Source organism: Bombus fervidus, chromosome 4 (genome assembly GCF_041682495.2).
Source record: "Bombus fervidus isolate BK054 chromosome 4, iyBomFerv1, whole genome shotgun sequence".
In the NCBI taxonomy this organism is placed as follows: Eukaryota; Metazoa; Arthropoda; class Insecta; order Hymenoptera; family Apidae; genus Bombus; species Bombus fervidus.
In genome coordinates, this window is record NC_091520.1 from 3,797,778 (window position 1) to 3,822,818 (window position 25,041).

Here is a 25,041-nt window from a genome sequence, read left to right on the forward strand (position 1 = left end):
AGTCAAAGAGGAGGCCAAAATAGAGCAAATAAATGAAGAATCTGGAGGCAGACCTCTAGAATTCCGGGAGAAAATGAAGACGACCACGAAGAATGAAATACCGAAAGAATGTAGAGGAGAGATAAACAGCCAGGAATAGGGGGGAAACGAAATGGAGAGAAAAATGCAGGAATTCTACGAGCAAGAAGAAGCTGATCAATGGGCGAAGCAAAGGACGACCGTTGGTATTAACGTCATAGAAGAGTGAATAAGGAAATACGGAAAGAAAAAGATAGAGGGAAGGAGGAAGAAAATAGAGAGATCAAGATCGTTGAAACAATACAACAAGTGGAAAACAAAGGTAGAGCAAAATAGCGAGAAGAGAAGGGAAAAATCACAAAGCTGAAAACAATGGCGAGATTTTAGACGTGGAAATGAATGGGAAGGAAGTAGATACTGGGTGGAAGTGAATCGGAAAATGTGTAGATTATGCGAGGAGAAAGAAGAATCATGGCAACATATATGGAGGGAATGTAAAAAGTCTGAAGCGATGAATACAACGGAAGAAGAAATTCTGGCGGAAGAAAAGAAAGGAATGAAATGGGTGCTGGAAATCGGTAAGTAGAGGAAAGTAAAAGAAAAACAGACGATCCGAGAAGAAAAGTAAAAGTATAGAAGGTTAAAATTTGGTCATGTTAGAAAATCGTTAACTAATTTCTTATTTAGTGTTTTATATTATTTGTGTTAAATCGAGCTACAGTAGACTTTCGTGTGTATAGAGAAGGTAAATACTGTTATGAGACAAAACAATAGTATGTTTTAAAGACAGTTACTTACTTCTGTAACGTCCATAACTTTGATGGCTGCCAATTGTCCAGTTTTGGTATGTCGGCCCTGCAAAGTAAAAAATCAGATTATTAGTACTGTATTCAAATAAAACTAATGTTAAATAATCAAAAATACACTGCTAGTCGACAAAAGATACAAAATTAATATCTGCTTTAATTAATTAATAACTTAATCGTTTTAATATAGTGGCAAGTAAAAATCGCGCGAATCGTCAGGAAGAATCATTTCAATTATTACAAGAATCGCTCCGATCGTCACGAGAGAGAATCATTTCAATCGTCGAAAGAATCAGTCCGATCGTCAACTGAATCACATCGAACGATAAAACAGTCATTTCGTCCTTCAAGAGTCGTTTGAAACCCTGACAGAGTTCTATCGTTTGTTATTAGAAAATCGACTTGATAATCGTGTAATCGTGTAATCAAGAAATCGTCTCGACCTTCAAAAAGCATCGTCTCGCCAAATTGAATTGTCCACGACATCGTTTCGGTAGCATAAAGTTCATCCTACATAATAAATTAAACCGTCGCGACACCTTCAGGACTCAAGACTCTATCCTGAAACAGTCGTTTCAGTATTAATTTGGCAGGTAATTGGTTGCGCGACAGTCGTGGACCAGCGTGGCTAATTCAAGATGTACAAGGAGAGCTCAAGAAGGATCTGATCTCCGTGATTAGAAAGTGATAACACGATATATATAACGGATAAGGTGATTACCTGCACCTTAATTCACGCGAACAATTTTTGAAATATCATCAGCAAATCAAGGATGTGATATAGTCAAAAGCCGGTCTGAACTTTGTTTAATACAAAGTCAGAAAAGTTTGCAAATTTAAACTCATAAGAAATTCAGGCAGCCTGCAACAAGTAAATATTTCTTACAACACTTAAATAGTTTTTTCTTTCACGAACTTTCTTCGCCAAATCGATCACTTCTTTAATTATCTTTTTTTTTTTCTTATTTTATTTCATTTTTTTTCTGTTTTTTTTTTTCTTATTTTATTTCATTTTTTTCTTTTTTTTTTTTTTGTTTAATATCCATCGATATTCCAAATTCCAAGTTTCAGCGTTATATCTTCTTTATAGCCCAGTAATTAACATCTAGCCAAAGATACAGCGGCTCACGAAAGTATTTGAACACTTACAGAAATTTTCATCGATATACCATGTCGAATGTAAGGAACATCTTGAAATTTCATTAGCATTTCATTAGCAATTTAATGACACACGACTATGTAGATACTGATAAAATTTGAAACGAATCTGAATATGTGTATAACAGATATAAGATATTTAACCCAAGCATACACACCACAAAGATCACCCAAGTATTTCAAGTCGATCATTTGTTACATTAATATGTCAGAACATTTAGTGAGACCGATTGTGGCATTAATTATACGTTTAAAACCACCATGTATACTGTACATTAATTTTTTACCGAGTGGGCGATTTGTAATAAATGTCTCATCATTTTTAATACATTTTCGGACTGATTTTATATTTTACCCGTACGATCGCGGTAATCGCGTGTCGGAGCAGTGTTAATGAAATTTCAAAAAATGTTGTATAACGAACATAATATATTTATCGCAAGCGATAGTTATTTCTGACTGCAGAAGTTTGGAAGGAAGTATTCGTCGAAGGCCTGGCTAACTTAATCGAAAAAAACATCCGTCCGGCAAGCAGCCGAATATCTTTCTGCTTACGTTGTACAAATTTTCTATGGTAATTGTTCGAGTAGTTTCGTGAGCAACCGCACTTGCTTCGAACCATATCCCAAAATATTGGAGTTTCGCCAAAGTAATACGTCATGGTGCATCGATGCTTACTATGTTGCGTATTATTCGCTAAAATAAAGCAGAGCGCAACATCTTGCGTGTTTTTCAAATAGCCATTTCTCTTAAGAATTTCGAAAACGATTGAATTAATTTTTCGTGGGTGCATCTGTAGTTCGTGAGACCATTGTACATTGTTCGATATGAAAGGAATTCAAAGAAGATGTAATGCGGATAATTATCGGTAAATTAGGAAATAAATTTACGAACGAGGGAACAGTAAACAATGTGAAAAATCCCACGATTCAATAAGGAAAGCAAACGTACAAATGGTTATGCAAACCTGCACGTAATCTAAGAAATCTGTCAAGCGATACAATCGCGTGATGGTTATCGCGAAAACCGCAATTCATCGTTGTGCGAAGAGCGAATAGTACATACGGATGCGTGGGAAAATTTTCGCTTGATGTTTTAAATGGGATATCTGAAACAAGTTTCAACTAATATTGCGTTTCGGATATTCCAGCTAAAAGTGTAAAATAATATTTAAAAAAATATTATAGATGAAAATATTATTCACGATTTTCCGACTGCTTTATAAGATAATTCTGTACACATTTCATAATGTAAATAGATTTACGTATTTTATTGTAGATCTTTGGTAATATTTTGTCATCATGTCATTTGTATAAACGCGACGACGAAAATAATTAAATAAAAACCAATTTCTGTCACAAAACAATAAACGATATTTATTTGTCACGAATGTTTGCTTCACTTGTCACGCGACCATAATATCTACGTATCTATTAGTTAAAAATTGTTTACATATCGAAAAATCTATCGGGAACCTTTCGTTACCCCAACTGTATAACCCACGATCAGTAAATATATAAAATAACTGCGGACTACTGCGAGCGTCAAGCTTGTAAATGTGGAATAACTTTTTTAAATTTCGATGTTTGACTTGACGAAGTCAAATAGATCCGTTTATCGACATAATTATTACGTATGCTATATTGTACGAAATTCACACATCATAAAAGAACAAGGCGTTAATCAGCCAGGAACGCAGATGTGAAATAGTTTACCTTTGAGAGATTCTAAAAAATTTTTTTTCTTCCGCAAAAAAAAAAGACAGCAGTTAGAAGACGACACACGATCTAAATATTTCATTTAAAAAATTGTGTATCGGTCGACTAGTGTGAGATAGGTGGAGCACCATCATCGACTGATTCACCAATTTTATCATCGTCTAAAGTCAATGCGTACTCTTCGGTAGGAACATGCACGGAATGTAGAAATGCGAGTCCGGCGCTGCTTAAACAGCAAGAAAGAAAGAAAGAAAGAAAGAAAAGAAGGAGGACACGGGATATATAATGGTGACTCTGAGGTATTTACCAGCGACATTAGACTATAAAAACTATTTTTCCTGCGTCTGACTGCAAGATGTAAGCGTATTAAAAATAAAGCGAGCTGGAAAAGCAATGAAACTTTTTTTGCAGTTTAGAACTAACATTCTTTTCCAAGAGAACCGATGAGTTGCGAATTACACGGTTCCTCCGACATTTTTTATTCTCGCGATGAATAGGATACGATGCAATGAAAAAAAAAATGTTGCCTGGAACTTCAAGGTCCAAGTCAATTTTGTGGCTACTTTTTTTGCAGATCTTCAACGATCCAGAGGTGTAGCATAACGCTACGATGTTCGTGACAAATCATCCTTGAACACCTTGTACTATTCACGAATCACAGATAAGAAATCTCATACAAATAAAACTAACGAAGAAACACGGAACTATCGAACTTCGAAATTCAGTGTTGTACTCGGACAAAAGTAAATTTAATATATTATAATGCAATAATTCATAACGATTATGTGTTTGTTAGTAGGAAAAAATATAATGTTGCTATAAATTTGAAATATTTGCAATTTCTTATAAAGCACGAAGACTGTATGTGGTGTGTGTGTGTATATATATATATATATATATATTTATTTATTTATTTATTTATTTATTTATTTATTTATTTATTTGTTTATTATTGTATATAGAAATATATGAAACATATCTATCTATCTATCAAACGAAAGATCTTACAAAAAGATTGCAAGCATTATTTATACAAGTTATACAATAACAGGGAAGATTATAAGAAGGATAGGAATGAAAGGATAGGAATAGAAAACGAAGCAGATTAAGATAAAAAGAAACTATAAAATTTATCATAAAGAAACATTACATTATTAGAGGAAGTAGTGAAATTTAAGATAAGGGTTCCTGGAGTAAATGTATTCTTTTCGAAATGAAACACGTTTTCAATGAAACAATTGCAAAAGTATTATAAAGTAGCTCGTATAATAATCTGTGTGAAAGAAGGCGAAGAAAAAATGGGAAAATATTTTTAATGCAGCGGAAGACAACGTAAATATTCTATATCTGCTAATAAATCAAAATGATTTAGCAAATTTTAAATCGTAATGAACAATAGGTAATAGTCTAGTATAGGGTGTATACTGAAGTTGAATGAGAGCGTGTGTGAAAAATCTATACAGATCAATATCATCCTATAGCCGGTAGGCAAAAATTAGTAAAATATATGTATAACACATAATGAGTAATATTAATTGCGTAAGTTCTGTATTCATAGAATACGAACGTGAAGAATGAGCGAAGAGAACAAGTTTTAAAAACACAGTTTGGCCCAGTTGCGTAGGATTCTCTGTATTGAATTCATCTCAGATTTGTAAAGAGGCTAAGTCTTGTTCAATTTAATGTCGAAGTAACAACTGAGCGTCAAGTTTCGCCTTTCGGTATCATTGAACCTTACTTTGAGGAAAATAATCGGACTGTGACAGTAAGTAAGAGGAGAATGTCACTGGGAGATACATGTATATTGTTAGAATTTCCTGATACCGGGGAACACGGTAAGCTCTAGTTTCAGCAGGAAGATACAGCGACACATGGAGATTTTCTGCAAATTGCGCAAAAACTCTTTCCCATTCAACGGCAAACGAAATGTTCGGATTAACAGCTGCGAACACGTTCTTTTTCACGCTTGAAAATAAAAATTTATACAATGAAATCACGATTATCCGAACACGTTTTGTACACAAACAATTCGATCTTCTATAGAGAAACATTTGTTACAACCAACGATAATACCGACGGAAGGGTCATACAGCTTTGCAAGCAATTTTTAAAGGATTGCTGTCATACGGCGACGTAAACTTGTTTGGGTATTAAATGTACGACGCTAAAAAGAACACGAAAAAAGCTAGTAAACTACGCTGAAGACACCATAAAGAAGAAATGGAAGATAATATTACGAAAGATATAAAAGAAGCTCCTTCTGCATTGAGTACAATACCAGGATTCAGTGATTGTGATAATGTCGACGCGACGTGATAGAACGGTTGCAATGTGATGAAACTTCTTCAATAATTGACTATGGTACCATTGTTATGTGTGCTTGGAATAATGAATTGGAACACGAATATAACGGCAATGATGACATTCCCAACATTTTGAAGTATTTTAGGCTTTAGGTGTGGGGTTCGGATAATGCGAGGTACAAAAGAAATGTAATTTTATCGAATTAAATCTGCAAGGGAAGTTGAGCGATTACGTAGCTAAAAGGATTCGAAATCAATAAATCTTTAGTCAAATATTTAGTTTCGTTAGTTGCATTCCGTATTTTTTTAATTCCATGTTCTTCCTTGAAATACAAATATAAAGATAAACATCAGCAAAGTGTCTATTTTGTTATCCGAAAGTTCGAAAATTCTTATCCGTACTCTTGTCCTTCAATTAGTCCGTATAACCGTTCTATAAACGTTCTACTGTATTATAAAGATCAATTTGTACAAAAAAAAGTGCTGACATATTAGGATTTCGAAACGCATTTTATTCCCAATAAGGTCATGATCCAATGTACAAGGTAACGTATAATGCGTCAATGACGTCTACATGCATACTTACCAAACAATAGCTAGTCTTTCACAATCACATAAATGAACACGTATGATAGGAACTTGGAAAATAGATGCACCAATATCGTACATCATTAAAATAATATCTCAAGGAATCTTTAAAAAGAGAACAGAAAACAATGTATTTCATTTTCAATGAAAAATATACCAAATAGATTACAAGATGTTATTGGATAAAAATGAAATCTGAGGAGATAATATTAACATTAATATTAGTTAATGATAGTATGCACATATTTCTATCTTGGGAAAATATTGCTACATCATGAATTTTTTCATTAATTTTTATTTCTGTGTATATATAAGTATTTGCCTATCTGTCGCACCTGCTGTACATATACAGTGACTTGCAAAAGTATTCGTATTCCTGTTATAAAAAAGCTTTTATCTGAAGATTGTACGTATTTTAACATTTTGCTATTTCGCTGCCACTATAACGAGACACGACTACCAAGACTATATTTTGCAAAATTTGAACCCAATCTGAAAATATACGTAACAGTTGCAAGATATTTACTGCAAATTTATATTTAGGGGAAAAAATTATACTGATATGTAAATATAAATAATTTTGTACCAAAATGCATTTCTAATTTCTTAGGTAAATTGAATACACAAAATTTGTAGTATATAATAAACTTTCCATTTATTTTCTTTTGTTCACCTCTAAAATACATGTAGCTAAAGTTTTGAACAAAACATATGAAAAGTACAAAGATATTAATTTAATAAATACAGTTAGTACAGATTTCTACAGCACGAACATACAATTAAATTTGATCATACGTTGACGATGTAAGATAATGTTGACAAACAGATCAGTACGTACATATTTGTGTCGATGATTATGAAAATAATCTAAGTGGAGAATCTAAAAAAAGAAAGGAGCTTATCATCTATTTTGCGTCATGTCTATTTAAATCACAATAACTTGAAACCATCTTTGCAAAGCAACAGTAATCGAAACGTATCATTAAACATAATTCAGATGATGCGTTCAAGCTTTAACTATCTCGAAACAAAAAAGACGTGACTTAAGCTACTTTCATAATCACCGATACATTTATACATATACAATAATCTTTGTATCATAACAGCGACTAATTGTTAAATTATACCACTCACACATTTGTTATATGGACAGTACATACAATTAGAGGGATCAATGTACAAAAGTTTTACGTAAATGAGTTATTAATCGCGTCCTACATTCTTTATTAATGAAAATCGTCAGATCAACTATTAAATTATAAGTTTAAAATGAATCAAACAGCACTAGTATGAATCATTTTATATGAGAAGTATAATATAATCCATAAAAACCATTTATTTGTAAACTATTTGCAAATAAAATTATTCTTATTATTCTTACAATAATCTCATAGTAAATTCTAACTTTCATGCTGCATGCTTCTAAACCCTTGGTCGAATATTGCTTATTATTTTAATATACTTCCTAACCTATAACTTTTCATAAAACATGCATACAATATATTCGTCGATATTTATTTCTAATTCGCTCTTTTTTTTTTATCCTTCTAAGAAATATTTGTAGTCTGTCTTGCCTACCGCGGGCGGTTGATTTGGCCGCTCGATAAAATATTTTATATACTCTTGTAATAAATGCAATCAGTACAAAGAAAAGGCTATCACAAGTAATCTTGTCATAAACCATAACCTATTCCACGATCATGACTTTGCTAAAATTACGAGTTTTATACGATTTGATGAGAAGAGAGGAAGAAACCAACGTTTACGAACCAACAAATTGGTAATGGTATCTACAGTATGGGACCGATCTCTATATAAATAAAAGTGTAATTTTATTTAAGTCTATAGTTGAAATGAAATAAAAGTAAATTTTCTGAAAGTTTATCATTTTATATATATATATATATATATATGTTACGACCGTTCGCGGAGAGACGCGGTCGCGAGGAAAACGCGTCAGCGAGAGGCGTAAATTCTCGCTACGATTAGGCTAATCGACGCCGCGAAGTAGTCGTTCCCCGTGTTTCGGTTAGGATAACAGGGGTGGTTAATTGAAATTAACACTGTGTTAACAGGTTAATGTGATATATTCAACGATGGATTACAATATTATGAGCGTTACAGGTATTTGACGATGAGTATAGATTATGCGTTACAGAGATAGGACCCGATTTGACGATATGTCTCGATGCGATAGTTAGACTTTGCAAATGAATTGATTGGGGTTAGGTAGAACCGTGGTAGACTTACTGACTGTTCGGACGATGAAAACGGACTACACCTAGAGTGACGATGCTGTGTCAGAGGAGAGCTAGGAAAGGGTGTGTCTAACGCACGGGATCATCGGATTCGTAGATGACAGTTTTTTGGCCAGGAAAGTGAGGGTACTAGACATTGTTTCTATTGGCCATTACGATTGTTGGTGGACTAGGAGGGGTCTTAGCCGCCCTCGATAGAAGGTTTGTGGTGGGAAGCATCGCACGTGTGAAAATAACTAATTTTAAGTGTTTTCCGGACACAAACCAGAGATCTTAGAAATTACTTTCGTTGAAAAGATCCTTGTTCGACCTGAGAAGCTTTGTTGAGATTTTCTAAGATTTATGGTCGGTCCCTGAGATTCTTTAGAGTATGCCGTAAGGAGGTGCAGACACATGGTTGCCATGTGCGATGCAAGGCCCCGTCCAGGTAGAGAGTCGGCCGACGTAACATCCTCCCCCCGTTGAGAGGTTCCCGATCAAATGATATGGTTGATGTCGTGAGGTGGGTTTCTCGTCAGGCGTTGTCGCTGTTGATTGTGTCTTGATCCTGGAGGTATCGTGAAGCACCTCTGCCCAGGAAGTGTCATGGAACACCTCTGTCCATGAAGTGTCGTAGAACACCTCTGCCCATGAAGTGTCGTGGAATGTCTCGATCATGGAGGTGTCGTGTAGTACCTCGACCCAGGAAGTGTCATGGAACACCTCTGCCCAGGACGTGTCTTGGAACACCTCTGCCCATGAGGTGTCGTTGAACGGAATTCCTGTGTTGCCTGATGCTGAGTCGTCCAACACGATGTGGAGTTTTGTAGTTGATTGGGAGGTTGGGCTCCCCCCGATGATCCGCCCGAATCGCGCTCTCTTAGTGATGATCGTTGGCGGGGAATGAGCGTTGGGCGTCGTGACGCTGGACGTCGCGACTGTGACTTGCCTTGGCGTCGGAGAATATGTTGGCGTTATTGGAGCCAGGGGTGCCTCCGGTGAGATCTTCGTGGCCCGAGACCTGTCCGATGCCGCCATGGCGGTGACAACGCGACGATTGTTCCGCTTCGGGTAATTCGCAGATGTGGCCCCTTTCGGAAATGGCGAGGGTGGCATCTTCGTGTTATGTTCAGGAAAAGGATTCTCCGATATGATACTCCTGCTCTCAGATGATACAGGTAACGTGCTGTAAGACAGACTGAACATTGAGATGCTGATTGAGGAGGAAATGTTCCTAGAGAATCCTATCGTGGATTTCGAAACCCCTGCTGTAGGCCCTGATTCGAAATTGACTCTGTTGTCCTGAACGGGATTCAGTTTTTTCCGGTCCAGAGGATCGCGAGAGGTTGTCTTCAAGTCGCGCGTTGGCGAAGAGTTGCGAGTGTCAGAGGTTGTCTGATTCAAGGCGCTTGCTGGCGTTGAATCAGATTGTTCAGATAATGATAATGCGAAATTGTTTGTCGTCGAGTCGCGTTTTGGCGCTGAGTAGCGAACGTTAGAGATTGTCTGATTCAAACCGATTGGTAGCGTTGAATCAGATTGTTCCGATAATGATGACGCGAGCTTGGTTGCCGTCAAGTCGCGTATTGGCGCTGAGTTACGAACGTTAGAGATTGTCTGATTCAAGCCGATTGGTAGCGTTGAATCAGATTGTTCCGATAATGATGACGCGAGCTTGTTTGTCGTTAAGTCGCGGATTGGCGATGAGTTACGAACGTTAGAGATTGTCTGATTCAAGCCGATTGGTAGCGTTGAATCAGATTGTTCCGATAATGATGACGCGAGCTTGGTTGCCGTCAAGTCGCGTATTGGCGCTGAGTTACGAACGTTAGAGATTGTCTGATTCAAGCCGATTGGTAGCGTTGAATCAGATTGTTCCGATAATGATGACGCGAGCTTGGTTACCGTCAAGTCGCGTATTGGCGCTGAGTTACGAACGTTAGAGATTGTCTGATTCAAGCCGATTGGTAGCGTTGAATCAGATTGTTCCGATAATGATGACGCGAGCTTGGTTGCCTGAGCCGTAGAGCGAAATAGATCCGCAAACTCTGGCCAATCCTTGTAGAGTTCCGACAAGGTAGGTAAATGAATTTTCGGCAATGAAATGTTCGAATAGCTCGATGTAAAACTTCGGATTGTCGACCTTGATTGTTCGTTTGCGTTATTAATTATGGTAGTCGCGTGTCCGGTGAAAATATAGAACATTTGTTGTAAGTCAATGCGGTCCTGCTGTGTTTGGCCCCCCTTCCTATCGTCTAATTCCCATTGATTTTCTTTGAATGATGTGAATTCTTCCTCTAATTCTTCTAAATTTCGTTGGATAGTATATATTTGTGTCCCTTCCACATAATTGTTGAGTACTGTGCGAAATGCCTCCAACCCTTTTCTGAACCCTTCTCGTTGTCGTACCAATTTTCTCGTGCGTTCTTTCATATTGGGATCCATGACTGATTTCGATGCTTTGAGCGAGCTTACCTTGTAGTTGCGAGTTTAACTGTTGCTTGTTACCGTGTGACGGAATATTGTGATGTTCGCGAGGAAGGCGTTCTTCCCGAGGATCACTCGTGTTGTAATGAAGCTGAAGTTGTTCCGACTGCAGGTTGTCGCTTGTCCCTGTGCAGCGGAATGTCGTTGACGTACGTTTCGTGAGGAAGGTGATCCTTCCCGAAAGTGACGTGTTTTGTCGTGCGATCGAAGTTGTTGAATATCGTTATGTGGACGATTGTCCAGTTGCGGCGGGAGGCTGCATGGTTGCGTCTTCAACCATCGAATTATGCCTCTTCCAAGGTGACGGCCCCTTGACGTTACTGACTTCGCTGGAGTGGTAACGCTTCCGCTGCTGGTTATGTTGGATTCATGTGGCACTGTAAGGTAGTGGGTGTCACTGGTGTGCACTTTTCACTTACCACTGAATCCGGCTCGAAGGACCAAATGTTACGACCGTTCGCGGAGAGACGCGGTCGCGAGGAAAACGCGTCAGCGAGAGGCGTAAATTCTCGCTACGATTAGGCTAATCGACGCCGCGAAGTAGTCGTTCCCCGTGTTTCGGTTAGGATAACAGGGGTGGTTAATTGAAATTAACACTGTGTTAACAGGTTAATGTGATATATTCAACGATGGATTACAATATTATGAGCGTTACAGGTATTTGACGATGAGTATAGATTATGCGTTACAGAGATAGGACCCGATTTGACGATATGTCTCGATGCGATAGTTAGACTTTGCAAATGAATTGATTGGGGTTAGGTAGAACCGTGGTAGACTTACTGACTGTTCGGACGATGAAAACGGACTACACCTAGAGTGACGATGCTGTGTCAGAGGAGAGCTAGGAAAGGGTGTGTCTAACGCACGGGATCATCGGATTCGTAGATGACAGTTTTTTGGCCAGGAAAGTGAGGGTACTAGACATTGTTTCTATTGGACATTACGATTGTTGGTGGACTAGGAGGGGTCTTAGCCGCCCTCGATAGAAGGTTTGTGGTGGGAAGCATCGCACGTGTGAAAATAACTAATTTTAAGTGTTTTCCGGACACAAACCAGAGATCTTAGAAATTACTTTCGTTGAAAAGATCCTTGTTCGACCTGAGAAGCTTTGTTGAGATTTTCTAAGATTTATGGTCGGTCCCTGAGATTCTTTAGAGTATGCCGTAAGGAGGTGCAGACACATGGTTGCCATGTGCGATGCAAGGCCCCGTCCAGGTAGAGAGTCGGCCGACGTAACAATATATATATTTTCTTATAAAGTAACGTTATCTAAGTTAAATCATAAAAACTATTAAAAATTATTACTAAACTACTACTAAATTATTACTTAAGAAAAGATCATTTTGACCGGAAACGGCAGGAATCAACATATAAGAAATGTCGATAGGTTAATTGCCGAAATCAGCTTTGATAATATCCTCTGTAGCCTTATTTGGATTGCGAAAATATTCATTGACATCCGCTTGAAGAGAATATCAATGAAGATTTTCGAAACGCAATAAAGCTACAGAGGATTTCTTTAAAGCTGATTTTAACAAACTTCTGCAAAACGAATAGATCACATCGGAGAAAGGTTACAATGCCGATAACGCAAAACTAATGTGAAGAGCAGTACCAGAAAAAACTTTGATCTTTCACAGCGAGATATCGACAGCAAAGCAAAAAATACGCAAGGATCAAATTACTATATTTCTTTGTGCAAATATTACTGAATGTCACAAGTTGCCGATTATTAGTGCCGATTATTAGTACCGACAACTTGTGGCATTCGGTAATATCTGCACAAAGAATAATGTGGTAACTTGATCCTTGCGTGTTTCTTGATTTGCTGTCGATTTCTCACTGCGAAAGATCATAGCTTTTTCTGGCACTGATTTTTCCACATTAGTCTTGTATTATCGGCAATGTCAACATCCTCCAATGTGTTCCCCTCGTCTTGCAGAAGTTTTCTAAATACTAAACCTACCACTGCTGGTCATTGATCTTTTTTCAAATCCAATCTACTTAATGTATTATACTAAATTAAAATATTATAATTAAATTTAATCTACTCAAATCTAATCTCATATAAACGTAACCTTAATTATCCTTATTTAATTATTTTTATTCAATTAACATTATTTAACTATCCTTATTTAATTAACCTTATTCAATTAATATCCTTATTTAATTAACCTTGTTTAATTAACATTATTTAATTATCCTTATTTAATTATTTTTATTCAATTAACATTATTTAACTATCCTTATTAACTTATCCTGATATTTATTATCATGAATTACGATAAACAAGATTCAACAATATATGAAAAATAAGGAAAGACACGAAATGTATCTCCTTGTATTTACGTCCTCTTTGCTTTTTATACCTTCAATTTGAGAAATTAGAGTTAAAGTAACTGTTAAACTAAATCTTTATAGAGAATATCTAGATGGATAGATTAATGTATTATCAAATATATGGTCCCACAAAAAAATAATGATGACCTTGAAATCTTATTTAAAAGAAGACTTTCAGAAAACTTCAACTTCATCCTGTGTAGTTTCTTTTCATACAATCATTAAAAACGAAAATATTTAGATGTTGCGATTTGTGTCCCATTCTGTATATCACCGAATATTTATCAGTTAGCAAAGCCGCTAGATACGTGAATAATCTATGCAAAACTTGAATTGAAATTAAATTTAGATTTATATAATTATATGATATAGAAACAAATACGTATAAACAGACTGGCTTCTTGTTTCCTCTTTTCTTTCTCGTACTCTTTATAATTTATCTTATTAAACGAAGAGAAAACTAATTGTAATTACTAGTATTTCCTAAGATTTACGAATTACTGAATATACGCTATTGAATGTGCAGTAGCGTTAAACTAAATCATTAAACACAATAAAGTTTGTACTCGTTAACACACGTCTCTAAAATATTTACTCCTCCTTAAAAGAAGGTAATAGTTTTTCGACATAACAGACTAATATTTCTTTAGAAGGAATGACAAACTATTTCGATCAATGCATGGAAAAATATAATGTTATTTTTAAAAATCTATATAACCTTCTTCTGACCTCAACGCCTACGTCTATCTATATTTTGCCTACAGGTTCTCGGATTTCCTTTTCGATACTACGCGCGCGCGCGGTTGACGAAGAGTTAACGTCTCTACTATAATAATAATTAAAATTAAAATTAAAAAGAATAAGTAAGTAATAATTGCGACACACTAGACGCCTCCTCAGAGGATATACTAACATTGTTAAACTGCAATGCGATGTGCCCGTACTCTTGAAATTTGAAACATCTAGCACCTTTGCCTTTTGTTGGACATTTCGTACTTAGATGATCTTTGTTTTCGCACAGAAAACACCGTTGCACTGGTTTCTACGCAGCTCTGTCGCGACTCGTCGACTCTTGCCGACTCTTGTCGAAACGTGTCGAAACGTGTCGAAACGTGTCGAAACGTGTGTTTCAAACTCGTTGCGCTCTTCGTCCTTCATCTTTTGCCTCTTCGTCTTCTTCGTCCATGCTCGATTTCCAAGGCAATGAAAGCTCTTACACGCTTTTGCAGTTCTTTCTTCTTACCAACTGTTTTTTATCTTCGTTTCTGGAGTTTATCTTTGAACTCCGCAACTTTCACTGTTTCGATTCGTTCAGGCACATCGTTAACAATACACTGTTCTTCGATATCTACGATGGTACTATCCGCGTTTGATCCTTCGTTCGTCGTGATGTCGACTTGATATCAATTCACTTGCACAATTACTACACGAATAGTTAAATTAGTTAACACGAGCACGAGGTCTCAGAATTTTATGAGACTTTATTTGTTATATAGATTTATTTATAATGATTGAAACTCATGACCAACAACTCACAACTCGACAACCACCGAGGGAAGACTGACAACTGCAACTGGTCGCAACTTATTGGTAACTGACCATTCTGTCTACCGAAACGTGTCGAAACGTGTCGAAACGTGTCGAAACGTGTCGAAACGTGTCGAAACGTGTGTTTCAAACTCGTTGCGCTCTTCGTCCTTCATCTTTTGCCTCTTCGTCTTCTTCGTCCATGCTCGATTTCCAAGGCAATGAAAGCTCTTACACGCTTTTGCAGTTCTTTCTTCTTACCAACTGTTTTTTATCTTCGTTTCTGGAGTTTATCTTTGAACTCCGCAACTTTCACTGTTTCGATTCGTTCAGGCACATCGTTAACAATACACTGTTCTTCGATATCTACGATGGTACTATCCGCGTTTGATCCTTCGTTCGTCGTGATGTCGACTTGATATCAATTCACTTGCACAATTACTACACGAATAGTTAAATTAGTTAACACGAGCACGAGGTCTCAGAATTTTATGAGACTTTATTTGTTATATAGATTTATTTATAATGATTGAAACTCATGACCAACAACTCACAACTCGACAACCACCGAGGGAAGACTGACAACCGCAACTGGTCGCAACTTATTGGTAACTGACCATTCTGTCTACCGAAACCCTTTTATACCAAGGTTTTCGGTATTACCCCCACCATCATGCATTTTAAAATTATTATGAACCCCAAATGGTCAGGTATACGTGACATTTTACAGTTAGTTGCAGTTCCAAAGGTTACATGAGTCATCGGGATGTTTAACTCCACTCAGGGTGTTAACCCTTTCACTTTCTTCCTAAAGCCCACTAAAATTTTCCTAATGGCTTTCTAATAGCTTATGACACATAGTACGTGCTATTTCCTGTAACCCAAACATTATAATTCCTAATACGACGAACCGTTATAATTCCTAGAAATAAATTGTCTAAAATCCCCCTTTTTGCGACCAAATTTACTGCCGTCCATTTAGATTCTATCTTACTGTAGATGAATTTCATTTATACAATTTATGCATCCCTCAAGTCGAGACAATAAAAAATTTTCAGTAAAAAAAATTTCTTCGTCAATGTTAATTTTTTATGTGGAATAGTAACTAAATTTTACTGCTTATATATATCTGTGCAATATTGAGAGTTTAGAATGATTGCAATATGCATTTATTCAATTACATTCTACAAATTTATATATAGATTTTATCAAGTGTTAGTTATTTATTAATAATAAATATGGGACTTGCTTGGCACAAGTCTATTTTCCTCGTTCCAGTTTCAATTTGGCAGTACATTTAATAGCAGTTACGACGACAATTAAAGAGTTAACACTAGAGAAACACATTTCTATTATAATCTCTAAAATATAATAATTATATAAACGTTTTGTTTGAGTTGCAGCGAGTGTCCGCATATTTAAGCATATAGTAGTGTATATAATTTGCTAACGCATTGGATTTATCTTTGGTTGTTTATCATTGTAGTTACAACCATTATCTTTTGCTCTTACAAAATTACGTAAAAACACTCGAGTAACAAAACCATGAAAACAAGCTTTGCAATATTCACAGAAACAATAAATTGTTAGTCTTGTTGAAAAGGTTACCGTTTATAAAATGGATAGAGGTATAAATTCAGTTACAAAAAACCATTTATTTACAAACTATTTACAAAAAAAAATTGTTCTCATTATTCTCATAATAAATACTCATTTTCATGCTACTTGATTCTATCAACTCTTGGCCGAACATTATTTTATTAGTTGAATGTTATTTTGATATACAATTTTATCTCGATTATACATCATATACATGCATTATCCGAATGTTCAATCATCAGAATGTTATATAATTCTCCATAGTGCATTTCATATACATATATACGTATATAGCTAACTACGTATATAATCCACATAGTATCTGTTTCCCCCAATCAAAATTGTTGACAACTGTAACTGCTGAAGTAAAATCGCGTCAGAACATTTCAGTGCGGTATTTACATTCGAAACGTTCTCAAACAATAATGTCTCGTAGAACCATAGCAAAAAAGTATGATATTAGACGTTCCACCGAGTCCGATATACGTTCAAGACGAGAAGAGATAATAAATTTTATTAAAACCAACGCAGCGACTACTAACAGGGAATATGGAGATGGATCGATTAATGCATTAAACAAATATATGGTCCCAGAAAAAAATAATGATGACCTTGAAATCTTATTTAAAACATGGCTTTCAGAAAAAGCATTATCTACCGCTGTGTGTACTCCTCCATATTTTGTCTCTGTCCTGTATAGTTCTTTTCATACAAACGATTTATGTTCCCCACTCTGTATATCAACAGATATTTATCAGTGCGAGTACCTGCCAAAGCCGCTGGATACGTAAATAATCTGTGCAAAACTTGATTTGGAATAAATTTTATATTTATAAAATCATATGATATAGAAAGAAATACAATACACAAACTAGCTTCTTTTTCCTCCTTTCTTTCTCGATTTCTTTATAATTTGCCTTATTAAACGAAAAAGAAATTACAATTGCAATTAATTAACCGAATATAATTATTAAGAATTTAATTATTAGGAATGTCGATCTCGCCGATTTAAATGACTGTGAAATATATTATCAAGATTTTCATTCTCAATAACTTTCCGTCGGCTTTGGTTTTCAAGTTAGGAAACAATTTGTTAGTGAAAGATTAGCATTTATTATAGTTATTAACATTTATCTGTGATCTCTACTCTAATGTTTTGTGTAAAATTATTTATTTTTGTAATTTTGCAAAATATTACAAGTTTTATGAAATTTTAATTGTATAAAGTGTAAAGGAAACATTAAATATAACATTAAACGCGTTACAGGCCAAAGAAAATGCTAAATACTTTAGAATTTGAATTAAATAGAAGTATAAATGTGTACGATTCATTTAGTATACTTGGCTTTACCTAGTACTTTGTAGCATCAACGGTTAGTTTTATTCAGATTCTAAGAATTTCTATACATCGTAAGAATATTATGGTTCGGCCATTAGCAGGAACGTAGATTCTGTTCAAAAAATGAAAGAAGCTATAATAGCAACGCTGGATCATTATTGTTTAACTGATGAAACTCCTCAGCAAGATAATTATTCAGCGGGCGTCGACATTTGGTGTGAATGGCGTAAAGCTGAATCCATGAATCAATTAAAATCTTTCGAGCATCCCGATCGACTGATTAACGAAGAAGTTGAGAAATACATTCGCCCAATTTATGAAGATCTCTCAAACGATAACCTTTCAACGCGATGCTTAGGCGGTTATACTCAAAATTCCAATGAGTCGTTCAACTCAACAATTTGGATCATCACTCCAAAACACTTGAATTCGGGCTAAAAAATCGTTGAAATTGCTGCCTACATGGCAGAAAGTATGTTCAACGAAGGCTATTCAGCGATTTTAAGTGCCATGTAGTTCCTTAATTAGAATATAGACCAGCAGTGCAAAATGTTTTATGTGTTTAAACGCGTTTAAAGAAATAAAATGAAAGCAGTTCATCGAATTTTAATAGAACAGTTAATTGGACAGATTTCTCCATATTTATGAAACCGTTTAGACATTTCTTTCACCTGCTGTTTGATTCAATGAATTTCTTTAAATTGAACTTTAACCCCTACATAACAGTAGACGAGATATTTCGCGACCTGATACAACCATACAAAACCATCAGCCACACCCAAGTGAATGTACTACATAAAAATAGTTCAAAAGCTTAAAAGGAGGGATGACAAATCTAAAAATGAGTCGTGGAAAAAATGCCAAACTATTGTTCACGATAACGATTTGACGAATACTACTGATAAATATAATTAAATATAAATTTACATTATCTGCAATCTGTTTATCATTTATAATTTACTCGTCGTAATAAAGAATAAGAGGAATCTACATTGACATGAGTCTTATCTGATTATTGCTCAAAACAGTGCATTCTACAGTAATTCTCAAATTGTTTGTTCTCACATTGCCAAATTGGTTGACTCAACCTGTATATTAAAACGCTGTATATTAAAAAGTTTGTAAAAAATGTTTCTCCGAACAACGGATGTATTTACAGACATATCTTTTGAAGAAGATTAGTCCTTCATAATAAAAAATCTTTTAAAAAACATTAAATTTTTGTAGATTTACTATCCGCTCACAGACACGTACTATATACTGAATATGAAAAATTAGCTATCGCACAACAGTGTAAAAGGAGAAGAATCCACATGATAACATATGTTGATTAGATGGCCAAAGAGCCTAACAGGTCCAAAATCATTATAATAGGAGTACAAATTTGTCAATGTTTATTTCTTATGTGGAATAGAAACTAATTTTTACTGTTTGCACGAATCTGGTTTCACAACTGGAGATTACAAAAATTTTTGGTAGAGTGTGTACATACTACCGTGCATAAGGATTAGGGGATTTCCAAATTATTGCAAGTAAACAAAATATATTTGAAATAAGGCTCTATAATGTAACATTCGCCTCTGATCTTATCTCGGTTAACCATCTGCGATTATTCGATATCGTCCAGAACAATAGTTGATATTCCTTAGTGTTGCGGTCTGGCCGCCAAGGCTTACACCTCGTTGCGCTGACCTGCAATAATCCCAAGGAACCACCATAAACCAAATCTTCTTAGCTTAATCTCTATTTATATAAATATTTTCGGTTTATGGATGGTCCTTAAAGCAATCCTTAGGTTTATTGCACGCTCTTACTAATTACCATCTGCGATTAGTCGGTATTCTCCAAAACAATAGTTGATATTCATTAGTGTAAATAAAAAGCAAAGCACAATTGAAGATGAATGAAAATTACTTCCATGTTAAGTTTAGTCACTGTAAGCATATATATCTGTGCAATATTGAGAGTTTAGAATGATTGCAATATGCATTTATTCAATTACATTCTACAAATTTATATATAGATTTTATCAAGTGTTAGTTATTTATTAATAATAAATATGGGACTTGTTTGGCACAAGTCTATTTTCCTCGTTCCAGTTTCAATTTGGCAGTACATTTAATAGCAGTTACGACGAGAATTAAAGAGTTAACACTAGAGAAACATATTTCCATTATAATCTTTAAAATATAATAATTATATAAACGTTTTGTTTGAGTTGCAGCGAGTATCCGCATACTTGTGCATATAGCAGTGTATATAATTTTCTTAACACACTGGATTTGAGTAGCGATCGGGCAATCGCTCATGCGTCATTCATGTTTTCGTAGCCAGCGGTACATGGGGGGTTCCTATTGTCCTAAATTGGTGATTTATGACAACTGATCGATAGCACAGAACGGTACTAAATTGAGTTTCCTAAATAGAATTCTCCTAAGTAATGGCCTTGTAAAGTGTCAAACGACATGTGCGTTTGAATAAAGTAGAGAATAACATCGGGGTTATTATACATTTTTATTTTCAAGATATCTGTATTTAATGATGGCAACTTTAGTATTGCTTATTTTCTGTCAAAAAAGACAAGCTGTTAACACGTTCGTCGCCACGTCGCACATATCTATGCGACGGGTATACTACCGTCGGGGCCCCGTCACCAAACGATGGTGACGCTCTTCTTGTTCGAGTTAATTAATTAAATATACGATATTATATATAGGATATACAACATAAAAATATTAAAAACACATTATACCATACTTTTTATTAATTTATATTCTGAATAATATATTACATTATCCTATATCGTATGGTATTCGTTAAAACATTCCAAACACATTTGGGGTGATTTTGGGCACTTCGAAAAATAGTTAGACTCCGTTATCGCTACTCTCCTCACTTTCAAATATATTTTCACGCTGTTTACCGAACATTTTGAAGATGAAAAAATCACTGATGTACGTCTCACAAGTATGCTTCTCGACTAAATGAAAGATCCGAGATATCTGCCATGAGATCCCTCGGAATACTCTAGCTGGATAGCTTATCGCTTTCTCCATTTCAGAAATAAATAATCTTTTCTTTATAATAAATCTAAGGCAATAAACAATGAATCGAAGGCGATAAACAATGAATCGAAGGCGATAAACAATGAATCGAAGGCGATAAACAATGAATCGAAGGCGATAAACAATGAATCGAAGGCGATAAACGATGAATTCCTGCTTGTCGCTCTATTTACGTTCTGCGTACCGGCGGTCGGATTTGGGCCCCGCAGGCAACTTAGCCGAATCACGCTGGGCGACGAACGTGTTAATACATACTATGCTTCCCTGTTGAGAAAGTTCGCAGAATGATTTTTTACTATCATCTCAACAACGTTGCAGCGATCTGGTAGGGGAAGAAATACAGTTTATAGTTTTATCTATAAGCAGATTAAATTTCGCGAGCCTACGATAAGTCGTTCGACGCTTATGGAAAAGCATAAGCTTTTAATAATAAGCCTTTAATAAATCTGTAGCATACCTATTTTTCTTTCAGTCGTCACACGTCTCGAAAGCCGGTAGTGATCTTTTTTCAAATTGGCGAATCACTGTCTGAATAATCGCCGAAGAGCTTAGTATTGCTTTATAAAGTGCACATCCAATTCCAAAAAATGATTTAAAAACGCGAAAACTTAATGCTAGAATTGCTGATCCCACGATTTGCTGATGTAATTCTACGAACATTTTTGACAGAATGTAAATGCTTTTCAACTTGTAACAATGTTAATAATTTATAGTAGCATGAGATGCAAATATTCTCAGTTCATCTTGTAAACATTCGTTGAGAAGTGTTGAAAATAGCTAAAGTCAAAGTGTACTTAGTATTTAGGCATTTTACGCAGGGTGCTCACACAGTTACTGATCAATGTTTTTACCCTAAATACTAAGTATACGAAAAAAAAAACGTGTGAACCTTTTTACCACATTTTGCAATCAACATAATAATATATATTTTAATTTTTCATGCTTACAATATTTTCCGAAAAATGATGATTTCTAATTTCTTAAACAGAATGTGACATATTTTTTTTCGTACTATACATTACTGTTTCATACATTAATATAATTTTAATCATGTACAATATACATAATTTCTTTTAAGATCTCAAGATTATACAAGATTGGAAATAAAAGAAATGTGTTTAAATATTGCGTATAATTTTACATTTACTAGTATCTCTTATTCATCAGGCTTAAGGAGCATGTTCAATACTATTACTGTCTATTATTCAAGATATAAATAAATGCGTACATCTTCAAGTAAATAAGTTCCCATCTTATAATTACGAAGCAGTGAACAATTTCCTAAACAACGTGTTTAAGTTTCAAATAAACGGATTTGAACTTGTGAATTAGAGAAGTGACTTTCAAGACTGCAAACTAAAAAATTAACATATACCACAGATTATAATTGTATTACAACGCCAATGAGTTACATTTATTGAAAAACTCTAATGATGTTTACTTTAATAAATACTTCACATTACAAGACACGTATGACGCGACTGAAACAACTCATTTACAATAAAAAATTTAGAAACTAAAAGCAGCGAAGAACATTCAATTTTTATTAACCGTTTGTGTCCCAACCAGCGCGATCGCGCTGTTTAAATTTTATGTCGAAAAGCCCCAGTATATTTCAACGCTACAGACGTCTGACGGTATTTTGAATTTTATTGTTATATTCTTAATTATTTTTTATTGAAAAAAACTTGAAATATTTATAAACTAATAATACGCATATATAATTATATAGATGTATTTCATAAAAATAACAAATATACGTCGCTAGTTTCTCTTCGCAATCAATAAAGACAAGCGCTATCGCGCTGTTCGGGATTTGTCGATCCTGTTTTTTCAAAGACCCCTGGGATTCAAACGGTTAAATATCATCAGATGTCTTAGAACCAGGACATTAGGGTTCAAGTACTAGTACTTCCGATCGATGGTGTACGTTGTTGCGTTGATTATAAGAAAGGGTAAAATTGTGTATCCTTTCATTTTTCTCACAAGTTTATCATATATGAGAAAAAAAGCTGGCTAGTATCTGTATAAAGATCCTGTATATTTAAATTATATATGTGTAAATTACAAAAAAGGAATTATTCGCTACGAGGAAAAACTAGATCAAAACGTCTAAAATGATCAACGTCTGTAAACGTCAAACTAACACTAGTAGTAATCATTATGTGGAAAGTATGAAATTCTTTGTTTCGACGAATTCAAATTTTATAGATATAATCAACGTTGAATTATTTCCGGAAACAGACACTGTTTTCAAATTACTCGATATTAACAATAAAGCACGATGATACACGTAGTTCCATAATTCACCGCTGTCCAAGATTACAATTCATTTTTGACTCATTTATCTCTGTAGTTACAATCATTACTTTTTCATTTTACAAAATTACATAAAAATATTCGAGCAATAAAATCATGAAAACAAACGTTGCAATATTCACAGAAACAATGAATTGTTAGGCTTCTTAAAAAGATTACCGCTTATAAGATGGAAAGAAATTTAAATTCAATTACACAAAGCCATTTATTTATAAACTATTTGCAAAAAAGAAAACTGTTCTCGCTCGACTCATAATAAATTCCCATTTTCATGCTACTTGCTTCTATCAACTCTTGGTCGAATATTATTTTATTAGTCGAATGTTATTTTGATATACAATATAATCTCGATTATACATCACATACATACATTATCCGAACGTTCAAACATTAGAATGTTGTATAATTCTCCATAGTGTATCTCATATACATATATACGTATCTAGCTATATACATATATAATCCATATAGTATTTGTTCCCCCTATCAAAATTGTCGACGATTGTAACTGTTAAAGTAAAATCTCGTCACAACAATTCAGTGCGGTATTTACATTCGAAACGTTCTTAACAATAATGGCTCCAATACGAAAACGGTCACAGTTGACAGTTGAGAAAAAACATGAAATCATTCCACCGATAAACAGAGGTGACTCTCAAAGAAACATAACAAAAAAGTATCGTAGTAGACATGCCACGGTGTCCGCTATAAAATTAAGACGAGAAGAGACAGTAAAACTTTTTGAAGCCACCTCAAAGGCTAGTAGCAATACCAAAATAGTTTTAAATTGGCCACACATTCAGAAGGATTTTATCAAACTACTTAGTCAGTGGTACATAGAATGTACAGAAAAAGATATAAAACTAACAGGGACAATGATACATCGAAAAGCTAAGGAACTTAATAAACACCTAAAAAAAAGTAATACTTTCAAAGCCACTCTCCGTTGGGTGGCAAGATTTAGACAACGTCACATTTTGCCTCTAACGGATATCGGTAAAGATTTAAAACAAGCCGCAGTGGATATCTTTAAAGTTGAATTTCATGAACATATGCAACAGGAGGGATACAAATTGGAGAACGTTTACAATGCCGAAACCACAAGACTACTGTGGAAAGCAGTACCACAATCAACTTTGCTCTCTGAGAAAGTGAAGTCATCGGAAAGCGAGAAGCACAAAAACCAATTTACTACATTCCTCTGTTCAAATGCTACCGGATGTCACAAGCTGCCGGTACTAACAATCTGCACGATTCAGGATCCTCCATCTACCCAGTGTACTTCCGGAAGAGTTCTGTCAATTATGCACAGAACCAACACCAAGCCTATCATGGACAGTAACATATTCAATGATTGGTTCAATAAATGTTTCTTAAAATCAGTTATACAAAGACAACAGGAAAAAGGATGCAGAGAGAAAACTCTGTTGTTACTAAATAACGCTGGCTTGGAGCAGGCAAACAGAATAATAAGTACAAAAGATGAATTTGTTAATATCATGCATTTTTCATGTGACATTGCACCGCTCATACA

At 35.1% G+C, this 25,041-nt stretch overlaps 2 protein-coding genes and 1 long non-coding RNA gene across 17 annotated transcripts in view; 2 read left to right on the forward strand and 1 right to left on the reverse strand.

Moving 5' to 3' along the window:
- Positions 1-25,041, reverse strand: part of Msn (serine/threonine-protein kinase msn) — an 88,238-nt gene that overhangs the window by 41,024 nt on the left and 22,173 nt on the right. For all 15 annotated transcript variants that reach the window (XM_072002467.1, XM_072002472.1, XM_072002474.1 and 12 more), the window contains exon 3: positions 817-873. In XM_072002467.1, the coding sequence (XP_071858568.1) occupies positions 817-873 (57 nt within the window). The remainder of the gene's footprint in view (positions 1-816; positions 874-25,041) is intronic.
- Positions 2,068-4,586, forward strand: LOC139986315 (uncharacterized). The gene is made up of 3 exons (XR_011799618.1): positions 2,068-3,140; positions 3,889-3,999; positions 4,275-4,586. It is a non-coding gene; the product is annotated as an uncharacterized lncRNA (long non-coding RNA).
- LOC139986569 (uncharacterized) lies at positions 18,062-18,699 on the forward strand. The gene is given in 2 exon segments (XM_072001996.1): positions 18,062-18,095; positions 18,200-18,699. Coding segments are annotated over 2 exon segments (534 nt in total).